Source organism: Chrysochloris asiatica, unplaced genomic scaffold (assembly GCF_000296735.1).
Source record: "Chrysochloris asiatica unplaced genomic scaffold, ChrAsi1.0 scaffold00201, whole genome shotgun sequence".
In the NCBI taxonomy this organism is placed as follows: Eukaryota; Metazoa; Chordata; class Mammalia; order Afrosoricida; family Chrysochloridae; genus Chrysochloris; species Chrysochloris asiatica.
This window is the reverse complement of record NW_006408719.1, coordinates 2,591,861-2,619,414: the sequence shown is the minus strand read 5'-3', so window position 1 is coordinate 2,619,414 and position 27,554 is coordinate 2,591,861. Positions and strand designations below refer to the sequence as shown.

The 27,554-nt window shown below is 35.5% G+C and overlaps 1 protein-coding gene across 1 annotated transcript in view; it reads left to right on the top strand.

The window, feature by feature from the left end:
- Positions 1-20,622, top strand: part of BRWD3 (bromodomain and WD repeat domain containing 3) — a 240,297-nt gene extending 219,675 nt beyond the window's left edge. Inside the window, exons 31-41 of the mRNA XM_006872503.1 lie at positions 260-380; positions 2,809-2,934; positions 3,025-3,103; positions 6,035-6,091; positions 7,282-7,425; positions 8,260-8,334; positions 10,028-10,180; positions 15,327-15,490; positions 16,448-16,545; positions 17,089-17,247; positions 19,874-20,622. Of these exons, the coding sequence (XP_006872565.1) occupies positions 260-380; positions 2,809-2,934; positions 3,025-3,103; positions 6,035-6,091; positions 7,282-7,425; positions 8,260-8,334; positions 10,028-10,180; positions 15,327-15,490; positions 16,448-16,545; positions 17,089-17,247; positions 19,874-20,622 (1,925 nt within the window). The remainder of the gene's footprint in view (positions 1-259; positions 381-2,808; positions 2,935-3,024; positions 3,104-6,034; positions 6,092-7,281; positions 7,426-8,259; positions 8,335-10,027; positions 10,181-15,326; positions 15,491-16,447; positions 16,546-17,088; positions 17,248-19,873) is intronic.
- The last annotated feature ends 6,932 nt before the right edge of the window (positions 20,623-27,554 follow it).

Below are 27,554 nucleotides of genomic sequence, written 5' to 3'. Positions count from 1 at the left end.
ATTGTGAAGTTAAACACAACACTTCTTTGCGTTTGTTTCAGTATTACTGAATTTGCATCTAGTGTATCATACATGATTCATACTTATGCTTTAATCCAAAAAATAACATTAAAACAGTATTGCTCTACTATTTGAATTATCAAATCATTGTCATTTTAGAAATATATCCCCTTTCTTGGTTATACTCATATATTAATGTTTGCTTGTAAACATGAAATGTTAATTTCCTTTGTAACTACTTTTTTTTTTTATTTTGTAGATTTTTCCAGTCCTTTTGCTGTTCCAGTGGATCTCAGTGCCTACCCTTTGTATTGTACCGTAGTTGCTTATCCAACTGACCTCAACACCATCAGACGGAGACTTGAAAACCGCTTTTACAGGTCTGTTTAATTTTACCACTTATTATAAAATTCACAGCTTTGTGTGTTGTTTTTTGTTTTGTTTTAGCTTTGTTTTAAATGTTTTATTGTGGGTTATGTGATAGTTTACATAATGGGAGATAGTTTAATGGGAGAACATAAGCTTTACATTCATCCTATCGTATATCGTTTCATTGCCATGGTTACAATACCCTGCATGCATCATCAACCAACCAAAGGTATACCCTGCAAGCCTGCTCCCCTGGTCGTCAGCACACTGCCCCTCTCCATCTCTGGAGTCACTGTTTCTCTGTGTAGGGTCCTGCACTCCACTCTTCTCCCTTGATGGTCCCAGGGACCTCTGCTCTTGGACTGCAAAGTCAATCACTCCCCTCCTTTTGCTACAAAACGTATACCTTTACATTTCCAACCCTCACAGTCAGTCCTGATAACAATTATTGACTATTGTACCACAAGAGACCTATCCCCATCCCCTTTCAACAGCCCTGCCCAGACAGATTGGATACTTCCTCCTCACCCTCTGGATCTAGGTTCCCTCTTGAAATCTTGTAAGCCAATCACTTCTTGCCTTTGTAGCTCCCTCCCCAACCCCCATTTTAGCTTTGTGGTTTTTGCATGATAAATAATACACTGATATCTGTGTTTTCAAGTTTTTATTACGGATTTTAAGTGAAGGTTTACAAACAATTTTATCCATTTTACATTCAGTAACTCTTAACACTTTGTTTCATCTCAATGGTTGCAATCCTCTCTGTGCACCAACAGTTATCCTGCTTCCACCCTGTGGTTTCTTTTTCCATTACACCCACCTTTTCATCCCTTCTCTTTGTCCCTCCTTCTTCTTGTATATTGCCCTCCCCTTCACCCTAGCTAATCTGTGTCTACCCTTTAGACAATGAATTACTCTCCCTTCCCTCCCACCCCTAGTAACCATCAAAGAATGCTACTTTTAGTGTGAAACATAACCTTTTCTTAAGTTTTTACAATAATGGTTTCATAAAATATTTGTCCTTTTGTGATTGACAGATTCCAACTCAGCACAATGTCCTCTAGGTTCATCCATATTATGAGGTGTTTCGCAGATTTGTTACTCAGTGTTGCAATACTATAGTATTCCATTGTGTGTATATACCAAAGTTTGTTTAAACATCATTCCACTGATGGGCATTTAGGCTGTCTCTATCTTTTTGCTATTGTGACTAGTGCTGCGATGCACATCTATAGGTTGCTTTGGGTAGTGTTGATGTTTTCATAGTGTTAGGTTTTCCTATCCATGAGTATAGTATATTCTCCCATTTTTGTAAATATCTTTTGGTTTCTTGTAGAGTAGTCTTTTGTAGTTTTCTTAGTATATGTCTTTTGTGAAATTTGTATTTGTATAGTGTAAGATTCACTCCAAAATACCTTATAGAAGCTTGAAACACTAATTTTCCTTTAGTCAATAGATTTTCTCTGTCTTTCAGGATATAAATGAGGTTGAGAAGGAAAGACAGGGAGAAAATTATTAGTATCATAAATACTGTGTAAAACAAAACTAAAGTTAACTTTTGATAATTAAAGGCAAATTAAGCATTTTTATGGATTCAACATGATTAAAGTGCTACAGAGACTTGGAGCATGTTTAAATAACCCTGTTAAAGATGTAGCAGTTAATTAGATTTAATTACCAGTTCTGAAAATGTGTATAGGAAAAGAGTCATGTTATTTTTTGCTTTATTTTGGTTTTATTTTTTGGTTGGGTGTAATGACTATGAGAGAATTTTGGAGGACAGCTTTTGGTCCATCTTTCTTCACAATGTCCACAATAACCACAGTTATTCCATGAATTTGCCTATCATAATTGAGAAGTGAATGCATTTTTATAACAACATGTATTATTTTATTCATTAAAACATATCATAAAAGATATAATAATGTTATTATTAAATGCTGTTGAGTAGGTTCTGACTCATAATGACCCTATATAGGGTTTCCAAGGAGAAGCTTGTGGGTTTGAACCACTGACCTTGTAGTTAGCAATCCAGTACTTATCCTACAGAGCCACATGGTATATATCATTAAAAATCTTTTATTTTTCTATCATCTGGTTTGTTTTTTTCTTGCTGTTCTTTTGTCTTCCACTGAAAATTTAACATTTTCTTGACTTCATCAAAACACTTTATTTTTTTGTCAAATAACTATTTACCCAAAATGTTCTGGATCAGGTTATTCAAGTTTTAATATGCAATCTAGTGGTTCTAAATTCTTGTCTGTTTTTCAAGTAATGTGACTTTATCATCTGTTTTTTTATTTGTTTGTTTGCTTACAGCAGTGAATACATATATTGGAACACCTTTTACATATCATGATAAATACCTAACTGTTTTGTGTTATGTGTTCCTTTAATTGTATCAGCCTATACTAACAGAGGGTGTTTTTTCTTACGTAGGAGAATATCAGCATTAATGTGGGAAGTACGCTACATTGAGCATAATGCCAGAACTTTCAATGAGCCAGACAGTCCTATAGTTAAAGCAGCCAAAATTGTAACTGATGTCTTACTGCGCTTTATTGGGTAAGAAATGGAACCTTCTAGAGGTACCAGCTTGTGTGGATTTTTCTTAATTACTGAAATGTATTTTGATTTATCTACTTTGTTTCTTAGGGATCAGAGCTGTACTGATATACTGGATACTTACAACAAAATTAAAGCAGAAGAAATAGATAGTACTGATGCAGAGGAGGTAAAACTCACAGCATGATTATGAATGAAATGTTTTTCTGTTAATTTGAAATAGAATATTGTGTTGAACTGTTGTAATTGGTTATGAACAGTGAAACAGATTTTTGAAATCTGTCTGATCACCTGTATCTTTTTATGTTAAACTCTTGAACTTGTATTTAGATGGCATATACCAAAATTGTAATATTGCTGCAATTTTTAGTTAGAGACAAGATTTCCTCACCCACCCAGTCATTTTTGACTAGAGGCTAAAATATCGAGAAGTGAAAAACAAGGTACAAAGATGGAACAGTAATAGAAAGTGATAATTCAGAAAACTTCAGTAGAAACATAATAATCCTAGTGACTCAAATATGCTAGATTCTTTACATGTTTACATTGCTTGTATTGTTAATCTCTACATTGTACTGTTTTCTTTTTTACTGTTTCATAAAATTGTGTGTAACTATACACCATTGTAAGTGTTCTTAGAGTTGAATGTTATTTACATAATAATATTAAGGAAAATACAAAAACACCACTTATAGTATCTTCCTTGAAACCAGAAGAATTAATCGTATTTATTCCTTATATTATCACATGAATGTACTTTGATTCAGGATTTGTTATAGCAAGAATTTTTCCTTATAGCAGCAGTATTACTCAGGCTAGGATAGAAACATAAGTAAAATGTAACTTAGCATCTCTATTTTTTTAAAGCAGTACAATTAGCTCATGTTGTTGTTGTTGTTGTTAAGTGCCGTCAAGTCGGTTCCGACTCATAGCGACCCTGTACAGGGTTTCCGAGGAGCTTCTTTTATTTTCTCCTAGTCATTATTCTTAAAATTTGAATTGCCATCACCAGGTGAATAGTGATGGCTCTTGCCTCTTTATATTAAAAAATTAGCCCTCAGAGTCAGAGACTATCTTAGTTAGCTAGTAGACTTGTTGTTGTTGTTGATATTAAATGCCGTCAAGTCGATTCTGACCCATAGCGACCCTGTATAGGGTTTCCAAGGAGCTGGTGAGCTTGAACCACCGAACTTGCAGTTTAAACGGCTTTGCAGTTTAACAGCATTGGTGACTACTAAAAGCCACAAGTCTGTGGCTTTAAAGAACAAATTTTTTTTTTCCCTTTCACCATATGTTGTTGTTGTTGTGTACCCTTGAGTTACTTCTGACTCATAGTGACTCTTTAGGACATAGTAGAACTGCCCCAATAGGGTTTCCAAGGCTATACATTTTTATGGGTACAGATCACCAAATCTTTTCTCCTGAGGAACAACTTGTGGGTTTGAACCACTGATATTTAGGTTAACTTCTGTGTGCTTAACTGTTGTTCCACTAGTGTTGTCTTCTCACAGTTCAGGAGGTTAACTGTTTGAATTCAAGTCACTGGATATAGAGGAAGGCTCTTTCTCTCCATTGGCTCTGGGGGACCATCCTTGTCTCTGTCTAATCTGATATTTTTATAACTCAGAAGTGATTAAATTCAGGGCACACCCTATATTGATACTGCCTCATAAACATTAGCAAACAAGGTAGAATTTTCAAAGGGGATTGCATCCATAGGCACATAGTTTGGGAGGTTGGGCAGCACTCAATCCAATGCATAACAGATACTTCATGATTGTTAAGTGTCGTCGAGTCAATTCTGACTCATAGCTACCCTGTGCACGGTTTCCAAGGATTAACTGGTGGGTTTGAACCACCTACCTTTTTGTTTGAAGTCCAATGCTGATCCTGTAGTGCACACCAGGAGTCCAGCAAATGATTAATCATGAGTTCTGGTGTGGCACTGTAAGATCAGCACTGGACCCTAAAGTCAGTTTGAACTGCAGTTCAGACTCACCAGCCACTCCTCGGCAACCCTATACAAAGTCTCTATGAGTTAGAATCTACTAAGTGACACTTAACAGCTAGCTGTATACTGCTGTAACAGAAATACCACAAGTGAGTGGCTTAAAGAATAGATTTTCATTTTCTGCACAGTTTATTGTTATTGGAGTCCTGATCTGATGCTGTAGGATACACACTGGACTGCTAATTTCAAATTTAGCAGTTCAAACCCTACCAGCCTCTCTTTATACACCCAATATAGGATTGCTATAAGTTAGAACCAACTCCATAACACTAACAACGATTTATGACTATTGTTGTTAAGTGCCGTTGAGTCGATTCCGACCCATAGTGACCCTGTATAGGGTTTCTGAGGAGCAGCTGATAAGCTTGAACCACTGACCTTGCAGCACCACAGCAGGACTCCATTTATGACTATGTTGTTGTTGTTGTTGTTAAGTGCCATTGAGTCAGTTCCGACCCATAGCGACCTTGTATAGGGTTTCCAAGGAGCAGCTGGTGAGCTTAAACCACCGACCTTGCAGTTCAAATGACTTTGCAGTCTGACACATTAGCCCACAGCGCCACACCAGGACTATTGACTATATTAGATTAGTATTCTGTGTGTTGTTGTTGTGTGTTGTGGAGTATGTTCCAACTCTAGCAACCCTTTATAGGGTTTCTGAGAGCAACTGATGAGTTTGAACTGCTGACCTTGTGATTAGCAGTCCAGTGCTAAATCTACAGTACCACACATCCATATAGAATAAGTTTTGTTTTGTTTTATTTTTTTTCTTTCCTTTTCAGATATTAATACCTTTTATTGGTACAAGTTTAGCAGATACCAGTCACTGCACCTCTTTCTTAATTTCCTATGCTGATGTAAAAAGAAACTTTATTCAACTCTTTGCTTTTTCCATATATTTTCTAGTTTGTACATAGCTTTTTGGCAAAGTTTGGGGTTAGTCTCCCTCCAACCTTTGTTCTGCTGCCTAGTCTAATGAGCAAAGGTTTAATGTGATTACCTTTGGTTTTTACTTGTACATGTCCATCAAACTTGCAAGACATTGAATGTAACTTAACGTTTTCTCCCACTCTCCCCATTTAATTTTAGGATATGGAAATGGTTGATTTAGATTCAGATGGTCCTGGTACTTCATCTGGAAGAAGAGTGAGTGAATAAATTAACTGATGATAATAAAAATTTCAGCCTTCCCTAATGCCACCCACACATTTGGAGAATTGCAAGGATTTATGGGACTCAGCATATCATTGTACTCATGTCTAGGTCTACTATAGTGGTGTAGTATGGCTATGCTGCTGGATCATAAGGGACAAAGACAATGGCAAAATGTGAATGAATCTGTGTACCAACTTCCTATGCTCTCTCTCTCCTATTAGGGTTCACAGACCACACTCTTTCCTCAGCAATAAACATGTAGTGACATTTGCAGTTAGAGAATCTGCCCATGAGAATTTTATTGTCCTATATCAAGATTGCAGACTCAAAGACAGCACAAATGACATTTGTTTCTACAAACAGTCTAGCCACAGTAAACCGCCTTTGTGATTTAGGAAGCAATTCAAGCATCACATTTCCAGATACCAGACAAAGACCAGCCTTACAAGTAGGCCTTTCTAAAGATAACAACTTCAAGCCTCCTATAACTCTTTTCTGCATACTCTGCTTCTATAATTAGAAATGCAGTCATAATATTTAAGAAACAATTTCCTTTGTAATACTGAAAGAATTGTCTTAAAAAGTATAAAATGGTAAAGGCCAGAATTTATTATGTCCACAAGGATTTACTGGGAAAAAAACATTTTTTTTTTAATGATTCGAGAAAATTAAGGTGACATTGTTAGGTATACTTGTTGTTGTTGTTAAGTGTCATCAAGTCGGTTCTGACTAATAGTAACCCTGTATAGGGCTTCCGAGGCTTTAAATCTTGGAGGGAGCAGAAAGCCTCATAAGTGGCTCACAGGCTCCTACCGTGAGCCTTGTGGTTTACAGTCCAGTGCTTCTCATATGGAACCACCGCTCAACTCCAAGTATACTTACCTACCGGTGAATATTAAGGCATTAATAACTATTAATCTAGTAGTGGAAAAAGCATCTGTACCCCTTTACCTTTGTTGAGGTTCAGATTTCTTAAAATGAATATTCAGAATATTGGACTTCTTGCATTTCCATGAATGTATTATCTAGTTTTTGCTTATTTTGTTATCAATGAGAATGGTGTCTAAACTAAGAAAAATAACTATTCTATATTTACTTAGATATATTAACATTAGTAGCACATGAGAAAATCAATTTCTGCAAACTTTAAGAAATAGTTTTTAGATATTATTAATCTATAGGTCAAATGCCGAGGCAGAAGACAATCTTTAAAAAAGTGTAATCCTGATGCTTGGAAAAAACAATGTGAAGAACTATTGAGCCTCATTTATGAACGTGAAGATTCAGAGCCATTTCGACAGCCAGCCGATCATCTTTCTTACCCAGTAAGCATACAGTTGTTTAAATAATGGGCAGTTTAGTAATTTCCTGTGAACGTATGTGCTACGATCTAGTTCAGAGCCACTTTCTTTCTGCTTGCCTTCTTCTCTCTTTATCTCTCGTTTTTCTTTCTGGCTAGTTTATCTTTGAAGTCATGTCATTCTAAAATGCCTCTCTTGTACTAAGTGTGTAAATTATACAGTTGTGAACCAAATTTGGATCTGTTCCTTCCTGCTTTTATCTTTTATATTTGTTTAATAAATTTCTCTAATTTCTAATATATAGTTCTACATGCTATAGATGCTTAGTGATGTGTGTCAGTCTTGTTTAATTTATCTAGTTAGTGTTCAGAGCTATCAATAGTTCTTTTCACAAAAGAGGAAAAAGCATGAAATTGTAAATTACAGGTTTCCTTTTCTAGGAGTAAATCTGTTTATATATTGAATTACCTTTTAGATTCAGTAACAAATCTATCTTTTTCAGAGAAACGGCAGCAGCAGAATTTCAGAAATACATTAGACCATCCTCTTAGTTTAGTGCACATCAGTATTCTTGTCTGCATGCACAGATTTCAATCAGGAAAAAATACCATTCAAATAAGAAACAAAATTATGTACAATGCAGCTTGTTTGTTTATTTCTAGGGAGTTAAGGTAGAATAAATTACTTTCATGTTTTCATAGCAGAGAAGAATGATGAATGTAGAATTCCTTTACCTTAAATTACAGTCAAAATGTAAGTTCCATTTATAGATCTTGAACCTTAAATCATAATTTTAATATAACTTGATATTTTGTTGTAGTAGTCTGGACACACAGTATATGCTATTTACGCTTATAGGGCCATCAAGAGCAAGAAGGAGAATCTTCAGAGTCAGTGGTTCCTGAGCGACAAGAAGACCCATTTATTTCTGAGGTAGACCTAGTAGGCTCTTAAAACACATACTCTGGTTGTTTTTGCATTGTTTATCTTTGTAAAATAGTCATACTTAAATGAGCCTTTTATAATTTGTTAAAACTAGCTTCCAACTTGCTTACCTTTATGTGGGTTTTTGTTTGTTTGTTTTTTAAATTGACCCCTGTTCTCAAGAATGTTCTTTGTAGCATCCATGTTAGATGTTTATGTAGATATAAAGCTATTGCAGCAGAGTAGAAAACATTGATTACCACAGTATAGTTTTGTCTGTATTATAGCTGATTGTTTCCACTAGGACTTCATTTAGCATGCTGACAGGGTCTTTTCAGTTTGGGTCATCATATTACACCAATTCCAACATTTTTTCTCAATATAAATCTTACTGTTTCATAATATACTGTGTTGAAATATCTTTAGTTTTTATGATTTAAGCAAAAGACAAGAAAAGAGGTACATTTAAAACAATTTGTTTTCTTTTACTTTGAAAAATATTTTCTCTCTTTTTATGATAGCTTTTCTCTGCCTCTTATGGCTCTTTGACTTTCTCCTTTGAGAGAAATGTAGTGATTTTACTTCTTAATGATTCTAAATAGAATGACGGCTCTAATACTGAATATGGTTTTACCACAAAACACGTTTGCTTGTTGAGATTTGTAGTGTATAATGTATAATTTTCACATATTAATCTAAGTGTTATCCTTAGGAATGCTGGATGTAGACTTGAAAGATTTAAGTTAACATAGACTCTCTTCCTTCCCCTAAACAAAATTAATCTAATTCTGAATCTATATGACTGAATACATTATATGAAGTAAACGTGTTCCATTGGTTAAAAAACAACATCAGAGTAATAAGGGAGAAGTATTATCACAGCCAGTTTGCCTTTTACCCTTAACTGAGTCCTGGCGTGGCGCTGTAGGATAAACACAGCTCTGGTAGCGTAGTGGTTACGAATCGGGCTGCGAACCTTACGGTCAGCGGTTCGAAACTACCAGCTGCTCCGCGGGAGAAAGATGAGGCTTTCTACTCCCATAAAGATTTACACCCTCGGAAACCCTGTACAGGGTCGCTATGGGTCGGACCCGACTCGATGGCACTTAACAACAACAACAACAACTAATCACTAGGTTGACATTTCAAACCCGCCAACCAGTCCCGGAAACCCTATTCAGGGTTACTATGAGTCCGATCCGACTTGACGACACTTAACAACAACAGTAACACCTTAGGTAGAATACCCTCAAAGCTGAGGATATCTTAAAAGAATATCTTACAAATAATATAGTTATATTTTTGGCATGGAGCTATTTAACAATATGTAACTAATCCCATCTTCTACCTCCATTTAACTGTTTTCCAGGGGCTAGGAACCTGCCTCTGCCTTTAAGCAAAACTGGAATTTCATATTATGAACTCTGTGGGGATGGAGTCAGTGACGGTGGATTTTCTATCTGTCCCTGTAGAGCAAATTTATGTTTATTGACTGCGGGTTGAGGGCTAAGGCTGTCTCCCAAACCCCCTACTGTTTTCCTGATCTGCCAAAAGCTTAAGTTCATAGGGGTTGTTGGTGGAATAAAAAACAAAACGATTATTTCATGATGGATTACTTCAATAGGTGATGCAATTCTCACCCCATTGTACTATTCAGTATTGTTACCAAGCATGGTTTTGAATAACACATTTTTCATTGTAGGATTACCAAGATGTTATAGACAATCCTATGGACTTCAGCACTGTGAAGGAAACTTTGGAAGCAGGAAACTATACTAGTCCTCTGGAATTTTATAAGGATGTTCGCCAAATATTCAGCAACTCCAAAGCTTATACCTCTAATAAAAAGTCAAGGGTATGAGAAACAATCTTAGATAGGTTAATTGTCTAAGCAATTAGTTTTATGTATATGTTAAACAGTTTACTTTCACTTGTTTTAAGACTGCTAAACAAGCATATACAAGAGGAATTCAAAAAGGTCATGGAAAAATTACATTTTCTTTTTTGCCCCCAATTTATGCGTGCATGGGTTTATTTCAAACAGCACATATTTAAACAAACGTCTGATTAGTGGACTGCTGCTCACAAGTTCTTTCAGTAAAACACTTGTTTTAGTCTCTATAGGGTGCCTTCAAAATAGGTCCAATAGAAACAGTGGCTTCTGGGGAGGATCTATTGGGTCAGTTAAATTCAAGGCATAGAAGTAATTTCAGCTGGTTATGGAGACTGTTTGTTGGGATTCCAAAGGGGTAATCTTGATAGATTTTCTCCAAGGACAAATAATGATAAGGAGGTCTTATAAAGAAGTTTTAAGAAAATTTAAAGCTGCATTGAGGGGGAAAAAATGCAAAAGTTGTGGTGAGGAATTTTTTCCATGGCAACAATGACCCTACTCATTCTTTAAATGTAACAAGGACTATCCTATGGGGAGTTCATTGGGAAACCTTACCCCATCCTCCATACAGCCCTGATCTTGCCCTGTCAAGTTTCTTTGTCTTCCCCAAACTCAGAGAACATTGAAAAGGAGCACATGTTGAATCCTTTGAAGAGGACAAAACTGCCGTGTTGACATGGTATAAATCTAAGTGTAGAACTCTTCAGGGAAGTATTAGAGCAATAGAAGCACTGTCTTCAGAAGTGTATATACCTAGTTAGAATATATATCAAGTACAGTAGCGTCTTCAGATTTTGGTATTTTTATTGAATAAAAAATTCTGTGATTTTTTTTGTATCAATACTTTTTGACTTATTTTTGTATTATCAAAGTACATTTTATTTTTTCATGAACTTTTTGATGCTCCCTCATACTACAATTGTTTCTCAGTGTCTTCTCTGAAGGTTTAATTGTTTATTAGATATTCATGAAGGTACATTTAACACGGTCATTCTAAATTTAAACACCTTGTCTGTGTTTCCTACCTGCATTTTTTTTAATGTTTTATTGTGAATTATGTGATAGCTTACATGGGAGAACATTAGTTTTACATTCATCCTATAGTATATCATTTCATTGCTATAGTTACAATCCCTTCCATGCATCATCAACCATCCAAAGGGTATACACTACAAGGATGCCCCCCGGGCATCAGCACACAGCACCTCTCCCTCTCTCTGTCTAAAGTCCCCAACAGCTCAATCTCTCCACATCATCTTCTCTGCCTCCATCTCAGGCATCACTGCTTCTCTGGGTAGGGTCCCGCTCTCTGCTCTTCTCCCTTGATGGTCCCAGGGACCTCCGCTCTTAGGCTGAAAAGTTAATCACTCCCTTCCTTTCTAAAAAACGTCTACCTTTACAATTCCAACCCTCACAAGCAGTCCAGATAACAATTATTCACTATTGTATCACAGGAGATCCATCCAGATTTCATTTCATCAGCCCTGCCTAGACAGATTGTATTATTTAGTAGAGATTCTACCTTCCTCCATGCCCTCTGAATCTAGCTTCCTTCTTGAAAGCTTGTAAGCCAGTCACTTCTTGCCTTTGTAGTCCCCCCCGAATTTTGGGTAGCCAATGTCCAAGTTGCCCATCCCTGTCTACTCTGTGTATGGAGGGGGTGGGAATGATCCTTGCTGTAAGGATTTGTTCCCTTTTTTGAGCTACTACATCTATAGGTGTAGGTCAAGTTCATCAAATTGTATCACATTATGCTTTTTTTCCCTCTTCTTTCTTCTTCTGGTTGAGCTCTGATCATCTAGTCATTGAAGTCAGGTCAAGTGGGTATTATCTGCAAGTGTGGGTGTTCTTGTACAATTCCCCTCTCTTCTTATCCGCTGGATGCTTCACTCTCCACTCTAGTCCTCTGTGGTTATGTCACTGACTCTGGGCCCAAGAGTCCCCAGGTCTTGCCACACTGCTGGCCAACCAGGTCTTCACCCAGGTTCACAGAAGTCTATTGAACATTGTAGGGCTTAGATTGCTGCTTCATTGCTGTTTTTCCTTCATTTCCCCTTATTGGTGACGAGCGTAGTCACCAATCAGAGCGTGTATTCCCATTGAGTCTTAAGTCTTGGAAGGGGGTTTGCACTGAGGGGACCCGACCACTTGCCTTGATGTTTCCTGGGTAAGCAACATGCTTGTTCTTGTAGTAACAGTCAGTCTGCCTCTATTGTTTTGTATTTTTCCTGTAGGTCTTTCTTTCAAGAAATATCTTCTGTTACTCTAGCCGCTCCAGGCTGGTCCGCTAATCCTTTCAAGTGGAAATTTCCCATCTGTGAAGATCTGAATGTGGTTCAGGCTTCCAACTATAGTCTCATGTATTGCAGAGGCTCCACAGGACACCTCCTTCACTGGGCACGTTGTAGCCCCATTTTAGGTGTTCCAATCAGTTATAGGCAGAAGACGGACTTACAGGGTTTCTATGGTGATGTTTCTGGTTATTCCTTTCTCTCCCACTCCAGTGTCTATTTTATAATATAATGCAAGGAAAACCAAAATGCAAAAGACAGCCAAGCATCTTAACATTATTCTCCTCTTTTCCCCATTCCAACCATGACTCAATCTCTGTATCCCAGAACCCCGTTGTTCCAAGGTTGTGCATACATCATTATTTACCTCTGTTCCACTTAGCCCATTCAAACCTGCCTAATTGTTCTCCCATCTGCTTTGTTCTTCTGTTCCCCTATCCCTTCTTGTATATTACCCTCCTCCCCAGCACCCAAACTATCCTGTGTCTATTCCCTGCCCTGTGCTCCCAACTTCCCCTCCGTCTCCTCACCCCACCTCCAACATCCCAGCAATCAACAAAGAATATCCCCCACCCCCTTTTAGTATGGGTTCTTTTTCCTAGTCTTTTACAGTAGTGGTCCTATGCAGTATTTCCCTTTTTGTGACTGACTAATTTCAATCAACATAATGCCCTCAAGTTTCATCCATGTTAACCAGTGGTATACAGCTTCCTTGTTATTCTTCAAGGTAGCATAATATTCCATTGAGTGTATGTACCACAGTTTGTTTATCTATTCTTCAGTTGATGGGCACTTTGACTGTCTCCATCTTTTTGCTATTGTAAATCGTGCTGCTATAAACATTGGTGTGCATATATCTACTCATGTTGTGGCTCGTATTTCTTGTGGGTAAATACCAAGTAGAGGACTTGCTGGATCATACGGTATTTCTATTTCCAACCTTCTGAGGAAGCACCATATTGCTTTCCAGAGAGGTTGGACCATTTTGCAGTCCCACCAGCAATGCAGGAGTGTCCCAGTCTCGCCACATCCCCGCAATCATTTATTGACCCCTACATTTTTTATCTTTGCTGTTATTGTTAGTGTGAAATGATATCTCATTGTTGTTTTGATTTGTATCTCTCTAATGGCTAGTGATTGTAAACATTTCTTCATATGTTTGTTGGCTGCCTGGATCACTTCCTTGGTGAAGTGACTGTTCATGTCCTGTGCCCACTTTTTAATTGGGTTATTTGTCTTTCTCTTGTAGAGATGTTGTAGTTTCCTATGTATTTTAGAAATGAGTCCCTTGTCTGATGTGTCATTGCAAAATATTTTTTCCCATTCTGTGAGTTCCCTTTTTACTCTTCTGGTGAAGTCTTTTGATGCACATAAATTTTTAATTTTCCTATATCCCACTCATCTATTTTGTGTACTTTTGTTTGTGTGGGTTTCAAAATGTTTTGTAGTCTGTGTATTCCCAGAATTAGTGCCCTCACATTTTTCCTTATTTTTTCATTGATGGCGTTCATAATTCTGGGATTCACATTTAGGTCTTTAATCCATGTTGAGTTGGGTTTTGTATAAGATGTGTGGTGAAGGTCTTGTTTCAGTCTTTTGCATATCGTTTTCTAGTTCTGCCAGCACCATCCGTTGAAGACTATCACATCCCCATTTAGGTGTTTTGTCAAAAATCAGTTGACTGTATGTAGATGCGTTAATTTCTGGATTCTCGATTCTGTTCCATTGATCTATATATCTTACATTGTACCAGTACCAAGCTGTTTTGACCACTGTAGCCGTGTAGTAAATTTTGAGGTCAGGAAGTGAGAGGCCTCCAACCCTATTTTTCTTCTTAAGCAGTGCTTTGCTTATCCTGGGTCTCTTTCCTTTCCATATAAAGTTTGTAATTGTTTTTTCCATGTCTTTGAAGAATGTCGTTGGAATCTGGATAGGGATTGCATTATATATGTAAATTGCTTTGGGCAGTATTGACATTTTCACAATGTTAAGTCTTCCTATCCAGGAGCATCTACCTGCATTTTTTCATTTATTATTGCTATTCAGTGCTTCTGAGTTGGTTCCAACTCAGTGCAACCCTTTATAGAGTTCCAGGGAGCAGCTGGTGGGTGTGAACTGTTGACCTTGCAATTAGCAGTCCAGTGCTTATCTTACAGTGCCATTAGTAGTGCTCATATCTAAAGAGTCCTGGTGTGGCGCTGTGGGTTAATGTGCTGTACCGCAAAGTTGGTTTGAACTGCAAGATCTCCAATTCAGCCTCACCAGCTGCTCCTCAGAAACCCTAAACAGAGTTTTACTCTTATATATCAAATTGTCCTTTTAAAATTTGTTCCAGTTCAAGTTCCTATTTGGCAGTATATGAGAGTCTTTTTTCATTCCCCTTTTCCAGTAATTAGGAACCCTGGTGACATAATGGGTTAAGCATTGGGCTGCTAGCTACAAGGTCAGTGATTCAAGCCCACCAGGTACTCCACAGGAAAAAAATGAGGTTATCTGCTCCTGTAAAACTCTACCATCTTGGAATCCCTACAGAGCAGTTCTTTTCCATCTTTTAGGTTGCCATGAGTTGTAATCGACTCCATGACAGTGGGCTTGGGTTCTCTAAACAATGTTGATTATCTTTTTTAAACATTTATATTTTTTTAGGTGAAAATGGTATCTTATTTTAATTCTATAGGATGAATTTTTTTATGTATATAATGTAGTACATACATTTTATGTAGAATATTGATATTGTTCCAGGCATATTGATACCTTTTGTGTTGTAGACAAATTAACTAGTTGGTAAAACAAGACTATAATTTCCTCCTTTTCAGATTTATAGCATGACGCTGCGATTATCTGCCTTGTTTGAAAGTCATATTAAAATTATTATCTCTGAATATAAGTCAGCAATCCAGAGTCAGAAGAGGAGGAGGCCACGGTACCGAAAGCGTCTAAGAAGCAGCAGCAGTTCATTATCTAGTAGCAGAGCTCCTAGGTATACTACATTGATATACCATTTTATGTTTATAAAACACTTGTGCATATATTACCTCATTTCTCAAAGTTTATGGATAATTCAAGAGAATCCCATGTGATTTTTTTTTTTAAGATTTTTTTTTCTTTTTAATATTTTATTGTTACTTGAGTGAAGGTTTACAGACCAGATCATCAGTTTTACATTCAACAAACCATAATATTTCATTTCAATGATTGCAGTCCCCTCTATGTACCATCAGTTAACAGTTTTTAGTTCTGTTCCCTTAGTTTAAGTTTATATTGTAAATTGAGTGATAGTTTACATGGGAGAACATCAGTTTTACACCATTGTTTCATTGCAATGATTACAGTCTCCTCCGTGCATCATCATTCAACAGTAGTTCCCTCTGCTTTTTTTTTTTTGGCGGGGGAAGGGGGGAGATTGGAGGATATACACAAAAACACTCAGGAATATGTAATCATTTAAACAACCAAAGGGCGCATTCTGCAAGCCTGCCTCCTGGCTGCCAGCACACAACCTTTCTCTTTCCATGAGTCTAGAGTCCTCAGCTGCTGTCTCCATGTCCTCATCTCTGCCTCCATCTCTGGTGTCACTGCTTCTCTGGATAGGGTCCCACATTCCGCTTCTGCTCTTCTCCCTTGATGGTTCTAGGGTCCTCTGTTTCGGTACTGTAAGATTAACTACGCCCCCCTTTTTGTTAACAAAACTTTTTTTTAGAACTCTTGTGCCTGTGTAAAGATAGAATTAGATAAACAAGACATTGTTTATGTGAATTTTACTCTACTGAAAATTTCTCTTTTTATGATTGAAATTTAGTTTAATTACTAATTTGAAGTTTTTCACTTGAATTTATAGCATTTCTTCTTTAGTTATCTTAAGCATTTTGCATCTGTCTATCATAATATGTTGCCAACATAGAGAAAAAGACTTACTGTTATATATTTTTACTTGTAGTCCAAAAGGGAAACAAAAACTAGTGAAGTTGCAACCCAAAACTGACCAGAATACCTCAGTGTCTTATGCCAGGACTGGCTCTCCTTTTTCATCTCCTGGTAAATATGTCTTTATATATATATATTGTGTATCTCAGTTTAATACTGGTAATAAGACGCAGTGTAGTTTAAAGTACAAAGAGCAGTAGAATTGAATTAAGAAAACTTGTGTTTTAGTCCCAATTCCATTTGCTGTGTGATCCTGCATAAGACTTTAAGCCCTAGGACTTTTAGTTTCTTCATTTAATAAATGAAAGTGTTAAACTAGATGAAGTTTAAAGTCTCCTACTAGTTTTAAAACTATATGACTATATGATTTTTAACATCTATATTACCTACCTACTGGCTATATTTGTCAACAAAAGATTTGAGAATTCTTTATGTATGAAGGTGGGTTCCTTGATCAAGTTTCTGACATTCTGTACCCAAAAGTTTAGTGTTAAATTACTTGTTCTTGTAGTATTGATATTTCTTTCTTAGAATAACTTGATTGTTAATGTCTATGTTAAAGTAAAATAACTCAGTAAGACAGAGTTTTAAAAACATCCTGTTTAACTTTCTGAAAACATGACATTTAACATTACAATCTTTTAAAATGTTAAGTTTCAGATACTGCTGAAGGGCTTTCACTATATCTACATGATGATGAACTGGATGGGCCATTTTCTTCATCAGGTTTCAGTGGATTTAGTCGAAGTGCAAATAACCATGATCCGGGTAAAGCCAAATCATTCAGGAATAGAGTTTTGCCAGTTAAACAAGGTAGGAAATAAATATGGAGGGCACTTATTCTTTGTCTACTTATGATTGTAGATAAGTCCTTTAAAAACTGATATACTTGAGGTAAGAAGAATTTGGCATGTCTTTATAGTTTATGAGGATTTTAATATTATCAAATTTGAGTATGATTATGTTTCATATCCATACCTAGGAACAGGCCATTAGCAGATTCCTAATAAAAACATTTTCAAACATATTATACTCCTAAAATAAAAGGTTAAATGAATAAAGAGGAAAATTAAATGAAGAATTCTTTCTCAAAGCACGTAAGAAACTGACCGTTAGACACATTTAGGATTTTTTATTAAACCAGATTAACACTAAATGGAAAAAAAATCCAAGTCATTTTTAAATAGATCTCACTTGTGTGGGACGCCTCAGTAAGTTTCGATATAGAATTTAGCCTTCTTCAAGTAAACACCTACTTCTGCAGCCTTTCTTTGTTTTTTGTTTTTTCAGTTAATGTAACTAAGATTCTCTCTTTCCCAGGGGCCTCAGGTATCATTAGTTCAGTGATTTTTCAAATTGTACTCTGCCCATTTCTAGGGAATCCCCAGAGGTACTTCAGGAGTTCTCAGAAGAGCCTTCCCCATTGAACCAAAACAGCACTTTTTTATTTCATATACTGGGCTTTCATATAACTTTATCTTTGAGGGAAATTTTTCCTGCTTAAAAAAATAATGTCTAACACATTAAAATGTACCGCTATCTTAAACCATATCAGGGGGCATCGTTTTTCAGAGGTATTTGGAGATTATTATTACTATATAATTACTATATAATAATGATATTCAAATACCTCTGAAAAATGATGCCCCCTGATATGGTTTAAGATAGTGGTAAATTTTAATGTGTTAGTGGTTACGAATTGGGCTGTAAACTGCAAGGTCAGCAGTTCAAAACTACCAGGCGCTTCGCGGGAGAAAGATGAGGCTTTCTACTTCCATCAAGATTTACAGCCTTGGAAACCCTATACAGGGTCGCTATGGGTCGGAATCGACTCGACGACACTTAACAACAACAACAACAACATTAATATATAAACTTTTTTCTTATACTGGATCCTATGGTATGGACATTGAATATGTTCAAAGAAGGTTCTAATATGTTCAACTCTTTGAAATTTAATAGTGAAGAATAGTTCGTCTGCTTTTACAAATATCTTCATAGAAATAATAGAATTTTTTGTTTAAATTTTTAGTGAAAGATTAAGTAGCCTATCCATTTTTACTTAAGCATCAAATATCTTAAAATTAAAAAAAAAAATTTATTTTGGTTACGTAAGATTTATCTTATTTCATTAAAGTAACTGATGTCTTAATTTTACCCAGTTTGTATCCTCACTCTTCTTTTAACCTGCTGCATATTACATACTCATCACCCTGTCTTTTCTCATTTTGCCCTTCCCCTGTTACGCTTTTTAGAAAAAGTAACCTATACTCAATACCTCTATTTTCCTTTACGTATATATTCCTGTATCCTTTATAGTGTCACTTCTGTCCCATTATTCTCCTAATGCTTTTCTGCCCAGGATGATCAGTAATCTTCAGTGGATAGCCTAGTGTCCTTTTCTTAGTCTCAGTCAGCTTGGTCTCTCTTGATCATTTCATTGGGTCCTCGAAGTATTAGTATTTCTTAAAACAACTTGATCAATTTCCATCTTAAACTTGTTTTTTTCCTATGTTCACAATCTTAATAAATGGCACCATCATCTTGTTAGTCACCCAACTTAAAATTTTGTCTGTTTTTACCCCTCATATCCTGTCTGTTACAAAGTTCTGTGAATTCTACAACTCTTTAAATACTACCCCAAACTATTTTCTTGTCTACAGTTTATATTGCTATCACCTTAGTCTCTAGCCTGAACTATTAGGATAATCTTCTAACTATGATCACCACATCTCTAACCTTTGGTTTTTCCAGTCCTTCAGTCCACTCCAGTTTTCTTCCTACATTCATGGCCATTCCTTTTCCATTGTCTTTGCTTGTCTTATCTTTAAGTGTTAAGAGTATTACAAGTCTCATTCCTATTCCTCAGCCACTTTCTCTTTTTACTTGCTGTCTCAATGAGCTCACTTAATTTTCATGGCCCCTGTATACCATTTCTTTACTGAATAATGGCAAGATTATATGCCCAGCTCCAACCTTTTCCTGAGCTCTAGACTGCTTTTTTTTTTTTTTTTTAATTCTCATGTGTTATTTATTTACTTATGTCTCTACTTGAATCTCTAGTGGCATCTAAAATTAAAATCTTGTTTGTTTGTTTCCCATCCCTTGTCCAAGCCCATTCCTCCTTCAGTATTTTCCAAATAAACTTGTACTGTTAGGGTCTCTTAAAATAACAAAGGAAATCCATTCTCAAATGGGATTATAACCACAAGTATTTAGGATTAGGATTTACAACACATGTTTTTGAGTATACAATTCAATCCATAATAGTAGGTAAAAGTTCATACTCCAACTTCCATGACCTTACCCCTATCTATCTTTAGGCACTAAATGTTTTTTGTTTTTGTTTTTTCATAGACTGCGTATTTTTCTTTTGAATCTAAAGAACCATCTTACGGTGTCAAAAATTAACTTTTACAAACCATTCATCTTGATTTAGATCGCCCCCTTGATGGACCCCTTACAAATGGTGATGACAGAGAGCCCCGGACAGGAATCAAGAGAAAACTACTTAGTGCATCAGAAGAAGATGAAAGCATGGGAGGAGAAGAGAAAGAGAAAAAAGAAACAAAGGAGAAATCACATTTATCCTCCTCAGAGAGTGGAGAGTTAGGATCCAGTTTAAGTTCTGAAAGTAGCTGCGGTTCTGATTCTGACTCTGAATCAACTTCCAGAACAGATCAAGATTATGTAGATGGAGACCATGACTATAGCAAATTCATACAAACCAGACCTAAAAGAAAACTCAGAAAGCAACATAACAATGGAAAAAGAAACTGGAAGACGAGAGGCACCGGAGGAAGAGGCAGATGGGGCAGATGGGGTAGATGGAGTCGAGGAGGCAGAGGTAGAGGAGGCAGGGGAAGGGGGCGTCGAGGGAGAGGTGGAGGTGGCACGAGAGGGAGAGGGAGAGGAGGAAGAGGTACTTCTAGAGGAGCTACCAGAGCCAAACGTACACGAATTGCAGATGATGAATTTGATACCATGTTTTCGGGTCGTTTTAGTAGACTGCCTCGAATTAAAACAAGAAACCAAGGCAGGAGGACTGTTTTATATAATGATGATTCTGATAATGACAATTTTGTATCCACTGAGGATCCTCTGAATCTTGGTACGTCCCGGTCAGGCAGAGTGCGAAAAATGACAGAAAAAGCCAGGGTTAGCCATCTGATGGGATGGAATTATTAACAGTTGATAAATTTAGAGTAATTTTTAAAATCCAATGGCCTTTTACTGCAGGGAATTTACCAGGAAATCTATAAAGCAAGTTGTGTGGGGACTTCTGCTTCCTTTCACATTGGTGCTTTTCCATTATGCCAGTATACATTTATTTGAAGACTTTAGATGTCTACACTTCATTTGTTCAAACAAGCCTTACTTATTGGGCCTTAAATTAAAAGAAATTCTGCCCATATACACACACATACACACACACTACAGATTTGTTACATTAAAGAAGCAGTCGCCTTCTTTAAGAGTAGCATGACATTTTTATCTCAACGTAATATCCCTCTTTTGCTTTTATATTATAGAAATATAGCACCTTCTTAAAAGAGTTTTATATAGTTTGTTTTTGTCATTTTGATTCCTGTACCCAGTAATAATAACTTTTGCACAATACACCAGTCCTAAAGGCAGCTATTAAATGTTTACAGTTTCTATATTATAAGAACGATCTGGATTATTTTACTCTTCCCAGGCCAAACTTTCATTAATTGTACTGAACTGAAGTATATATTTATACTACAGTTTTTGTTTTTGTTTTTTTTGGGGGAGGGGGGTTGGATGGGGGTATCTTGATGTGCTTTTCATTGATTTGCTTAATTCATGTAAAAGGTGAAAAAGGGTTGGTGCCTTGTAAATATGTAGCAAATCTTTGTGGTGTGTCCTGATGTGTGCATTAACTTTATTAAAAAAGAGTACTTGAGGTATCAATCTAGACAAGGTGCCAAATGCAAATGTTTCTTGCATCTATTTTCTTTTACTGCTTATATTTTATTGCATTCATAAAAATTATGTAGCTTGAAGACTAACTTAAACATTTTTTTTTAAGTCCTCATCCACAAAAAATTAACATTTTTGAATAGTAGCTCAGCTACCTCTATTAGCTAAAACTACTGGAAAATAGATTGTTGTTTTTCATTACTGATTAAGGAGAAATAGAATGAGTTAGGTAGGAATGAATACTTGTAAGTTATAAGCTGAAAGTTGTTAATAACTGTATTGGCATTCAAATTTATAGTTGTAATTAACAAAGTTTCATGAGTATAGTATGTTCTACCTTAGGCTTTACTTAGAACATATTTGTATAAGCAACTTGGGTTACTGCTTATGTATCTCTGCTACCACTTACAGTTTAACAGCTATGAGTTACTGCTTTTCATTTGAATCTTAAAATTTAACAAAGCACACGTAGTTTGAGTTAGAATATTTTGGCTAACTAATATTTTGAATCGATTTTAATAGGTTCTCATACCATTTCAAAGAGTTCTTCTGTTACAGTCTTTCAGAAATGAACCTCATTTTACTGCACACTGATATTTAGAATAATTATTTTGTAGATTAAAAGTCTTTAAAACCTTTACAGTCGTGTTTACAGCAGTGGAGAGCACATGATTCTATAAGTGAAATTGAGTTTCAAGATCTATTTTGCTCCTCAATTTTGAAAGATTGCAGATTTTCTAATTTGCTATATTCTTAGAGTTTTGAGGTAAAAGGGATAATATTGATCTCTGTTTTTGTAGCCGCAGATTTGTTGCACTTGGATTAAAAACAAACTTCTAAATATAAATATCTAATAATCTAGAATATTCTTAAACTGATATGTTTTTCTCACACTTTCAGTCATTTCATGCGTCTGAAAATCCTTAAGTGCAAAGGAAGGAGCACACGTAACTTTTTTTGTGGTAGGGATTATTTTTGGCTTATCATCTTGATACGATTTTCATTTGCAGTAGAAGTGATGTTCAGGTTTTAATAAAGTATTGTGAATTGCTAATGGCACCAACTTCTGTTAGTGAACAGTAGTTCAAACTGATACTTTACTGTTGTAGGTTCTCTCTCTCTCTCTTTTTTTTTTTTCCTTCACTAAACCAAAACTACTTCTGGTTATAGCTCAGCTGCCACTTTTAACCATATTATAGATTCAAAAACTTTCTATATTTGAAACTACATTTGATTTTTGTTAAAATACATTATTTGTTATTCATCTTGACATTTAGAAAAAAATGTGCCTGTGTAGTCTGGGATTAACACTTTGGCCTACCCTAATCTTAACATAGTTACTAAAATTGATGAATATATCCAACTGTGTACCATATTTGTGTGGAATTTTTTGTTGACATTTTTCTATGAAGAGCTGACCTCTTGAAATGTAGAAGAATTGCCATTTGTATGATTTTTAACTATCTGGAGCTTTATTTATAATTTATTTTGAAAAATAAAAGTGCTACGTTTATTCCCGAAATGTCAAGATTTTGTAGGTTTAGATAATTAGAATAATATGGAGGAACACATTTTAAAGCATATTTTATATGTAGTGAAATACTGTGAAAATACTAGTGAACAGCATTTTGCTGAAATGTTTATTTCAGTTACTAAGATGTAAAGAGTTAGTCATCAGGATGGGTTAGATGAGCATAGTTATCATTTACTGCAAATCAAACAGGTAATTTTGTGTTTGCATGTAAAGTATTTTAATAAGTGTGAAAATTAAAAGTTTGGAAGATAGTATTTTTACTTTTATATCTGGGTGATTTTTCCCTCAATTTATATTTTGGCTTTTTTTGTAACTTCACTTTCTCTGAATATATCATAATTTGTATCACATTTGATACTTTATCACTTTAGTTTTTTATTATTGTTAAGTGCCATTGAGTTGGTTCCTATGCATAGCAACCCTGTATAAGTTTTCCAAGAAGCAGCAGTGGGTTTGAACCGCTGATCTTGAGGTTAGCAATCCAATGCTTATCCTAAGGTGCCACACCAGAATTCTTCTTTAGAGAACCTTTAAATCTAAATTACAGTCTTAGAAATCCTATACAGGGTCGCTATGAATTGGGATTGATTCACTGGAAGTGGGTTTGGATTTGGGGTTTAAACCTAAAACAGAGCTAGGTTCAGCCATAACAAAGCAAGAAGGAAATGATGTAAGAATTTTGAAGAAAAGTCTAAATCCTATAATTGCTAAGAAAAACCACTATTACATTTAGGTCCTTGAGCGCATGGGCATGTATAAATCTAATCCTATGTTATACATTAATAATGATGTTATTAGGTGCCATTGAGTTGATTCCTATTTGTCGCAACTATGCACAACAGAAAGAAACACTGCCAGGTCCTGCATTGTTCTCCACATGGGTGTTTTATTTGAGCCCATTGTTGCTGTCACTGTGTCAGTCCATCTCATTGAGGGTCTTCCACTTTTTCACTGACCCTCCACTTTACCAAACATAATGTCCTTCTCTAGGAACTGGTTCTTCCTGATAGCATGTCTAAACTAGGAGACATGAAGTCTCATTATCCTGACTGTACTTCTTCCAGGATAGATTTGTTTGTTGTTCTGGCAGTCCATGGTACTTTAATTATTCTTTGTCAACACTGTAATTCAAATGTATTGATTCTTCTGTGGTCTTCCTGATTCATTGTCCAAGTTACACATGCATATGAGACGATTGAAAATACCATGTCTTTGGTCAGGTGCACCTTAGTCCTCAAAGTTACATCTTTGCTCTTTAACACTTTAAAGAGGTCTTTTGTAGCAGATTTTCCTTTTGTAATCCGTCATTTCATTTCTTGGCTGCTGCTTCCATGAGTGTTGATTTTGAATCCAAGCAAAATGAAGTTTTTTTTACAACTACTACAATCTTTTCTCCATTTATCATGATGTTATTTATTGGTTAAGTTGTGAGGATATTTGTTTTCTTTTCATTCAGGTGCAATCCATACTGAAGGCTGTAGTCTTTGATATTCACCAGTAAATAATTCAAGTGCTTTTTGCTTCCAACAAGCAAGGTTGTATCATCTGCATATTGCAGATTGTTAATGCATATTCCTCAAAGCCTAATGCCATGTTCTTCATATAATCCAGCTTCTTGGATCATTTGCTCAGCATACAGATTGAATAAGTATGATCACAGGATACAGTCCTGATTCATACCTTTTCTGATTTTAAACCATTCAGTATCCTCTTGTTCTGTGATATGGATAGTAAATGGTAATATTTCTTATGAATGCTGATGTTTGAATTCCCAGGTTTAAGCATGTGTATATGTCTATAGAAACGGAATTGCACAATTCTTCAATACTATGGCTTGTTTTATCTTTTCCAGCAGTCAAATTTACTCCAAAACTCACACTAGCCTAACCTGATGACTAAATTTGTTTTTTGTGTGTGCATGTTTGTATGTAGATTTTTTTTTCTTCCCAACTCAACTCATCGTAACTCAGACATTTAATAAAAAAAATATTATTATATGTAATACTTCTAGCCAGTGTATACACTGCTTGATCATCCATATCATTATTATGTCTTCTACTTAACCAAAACAACTTTTGTTTCATACCTGCGTCCCTTTATTTGTTTTATTTCATCCTCAGAGGTAAGGTTTGTGTTTGAATTCTTCTGTATATATAGTACTTTGTTTCACCCATAGGCTAAGAAGCTGAATAAAAATTTAAAATCTCATTCTGCACAGCTGTGTGCTCATATATCTAACTCAGCCTTCTAGTACGTTGCAATCAATTTGTATGTTTGTATGTTTTAGTTTTAATCACATAGATTGAAAGTAAAAGTTGTAAATATCACTTCTACCTTTTTGATAAAAAACCTTTTTGAGTACTAAAAACACTATGTGCTAATGATAAAAATTTTATTATGTGTTGTTGTTTTTTAATTATACATGTTTACCAACTGGTACTTATCTTCAGAGTTGGAATTTTCATACCCACAAAAAGATAGACTTACATCATGTACTTAATGTCTACCCTTTTCAACCATCATTAACATTTTTAAGTTCTGAAATGAACTGTTTAGTTCTGGAGGAAAGAATGGAACTTTTGACATTTAAAGTCCATTGTCTTAAATGCCACCTCCACATCCTTAACATTTTGTGGTACATGATGCTTTATAAAAATATTTATTGAAAGCAGTGTTTTTTTAACATTATGCTTTTTATTTTAAAAAATGACAACATATTTTGATGCATTTTAAATTCCTTTTCATCTCTTAACAAGCTTCTTTTTAACTTAGCCAAGTTTTAATTAAATTCCAATATAAAGTTACGTTTTTTTTCATGGTGCTGTATCTTGTGGAATATGGATAGCACTCAGGTGTATTTTTATTTATTCCTTATACTAGGGGGCTTCAAAAATTGGTGGAAAAATTCCATTATCTTTTCATTCCATTTTTCCATGAACTTTTTGGAGCTCTCTTGTATAATCTTCTCCTTTCCTTTTGTTCCTCTCCTGCTTGCTTTTCTCCTCAGTTTTATTTCTGCAGTAAAAATGGCACTTAACGTAGAATACTGAACAAACTGGCAATTGATGGGAGAAGCACATCAGTTGAAAGGCCCTGTAACTTAGAGTTAAGATGTGTTTGTTTACTTATTTATATATATGCCTCTGTGGGTTTTTTTTATACCTATCTTAGTTAAGGAGTCCTGGTGTGGTGCTGTTAAGATAAGCACTGGACTGCTAACTACAAGGTCTGTGGTTCAAACCCACCAGCCACAACTCAGAAACCCTATACAGGGTTATTATAAGTCAGAACAGACTCAATGGCACTTAACAAAAATATCTTAGTTAAATCTAGAATGTGAAACTTTGATTTTAAAAAAAAGCATGATAAGTATTTTCTAAAAAAATATAACTTTGATACATACTGAACTCGCCATTGGTAATTGAATTTTAAAAATCAAGTACAAAACCATTATGTCAGAAACCCAGTTGGGGAATGTTTTTACATTAGTCACCAGACATTAGGCAGTACTGAAAATGTTTATTCTTTTAAACAATACAGTGGTGATGGCAATCGGTAATTTATTTCTTGGTCCTGTAATTTATCATTCTTGTCCTTTGTAATCCCTTACACAGTATTAACAATCCTGTACCTTATGTTTGTTCTTAGTATCTATAAATTTTAAGATGGAAAATCATTCAGTTAAAAGTTGATGTGATGTTGTATATGGGTAAAATGTCCTTTAAACTAAAATTCAGTAAAGGATAAACTAAACTGGTTTGATTTATAAAAGATGGTTTGTTTGGCAGTTGTCAGTCATTATAATCAATTATCTTTGGATAAAAAAAATGACTAATTTGTTGCCATTCTTTATTGGATGTTTACAATAAAATTCCAAGTTGTTTGGAATCATTTGCACTCATGGCTGCTTTATGCCTTCACAAATGTACAGAGATGATAAATTAATGAGAAGACAAATATAGAGTTATCTTTCCATTATACAGTTATAGATATTATAACATGCAGCTCTTGGATCTATTTCTAATCTGAGGGACTAGGGTGCTTTTTCCTATAAAAATTAAGACTTTTATGCTTTATTTTAAATGTTCTTTGAATTACTTTTAGATAACAAATATGATATTGATACTTCAAATGTGGACCTTGGGGCATGTTAAATAACAGTTGGCAAAGCATTAGTAAACACTTTATGTTGTAGAACTGTTAGAAATGAATTGATTCCTAATGTCTTCTTGGCTTTGACAGCTGAGCTGTAAATCCCTGTCATTTTTATTTACAGTGAAAATTTCCTAAAGAGGTTTGACTGTTATAAATATTGCTTCAAGTCAATATAAGTATGGGAGGAAAAGGTAAATAGTCTGAAGTGAGAGGTAACTTTTAAACCAGTTGCTGAAAAGCCTTGGGAACATGCATCTAGTTCTTAGTCTATATGATTACCAAGAATTTTCCTCGTAATGGCAAGAATTCCACTGGTTTTCGAGATAAGTAAGCTGGTCAAAGACTGGACTGAGTTTTACACATAGCATACCTGCATACTTAGAATCAAGAAATAAGGTATTTAGAAAATAGCTATGAAAGTACTCCAGTTTTTCAATATTTGGAGATTGTGAAGCAGAGATACATAGCTTACTTTATATTTGCTTGG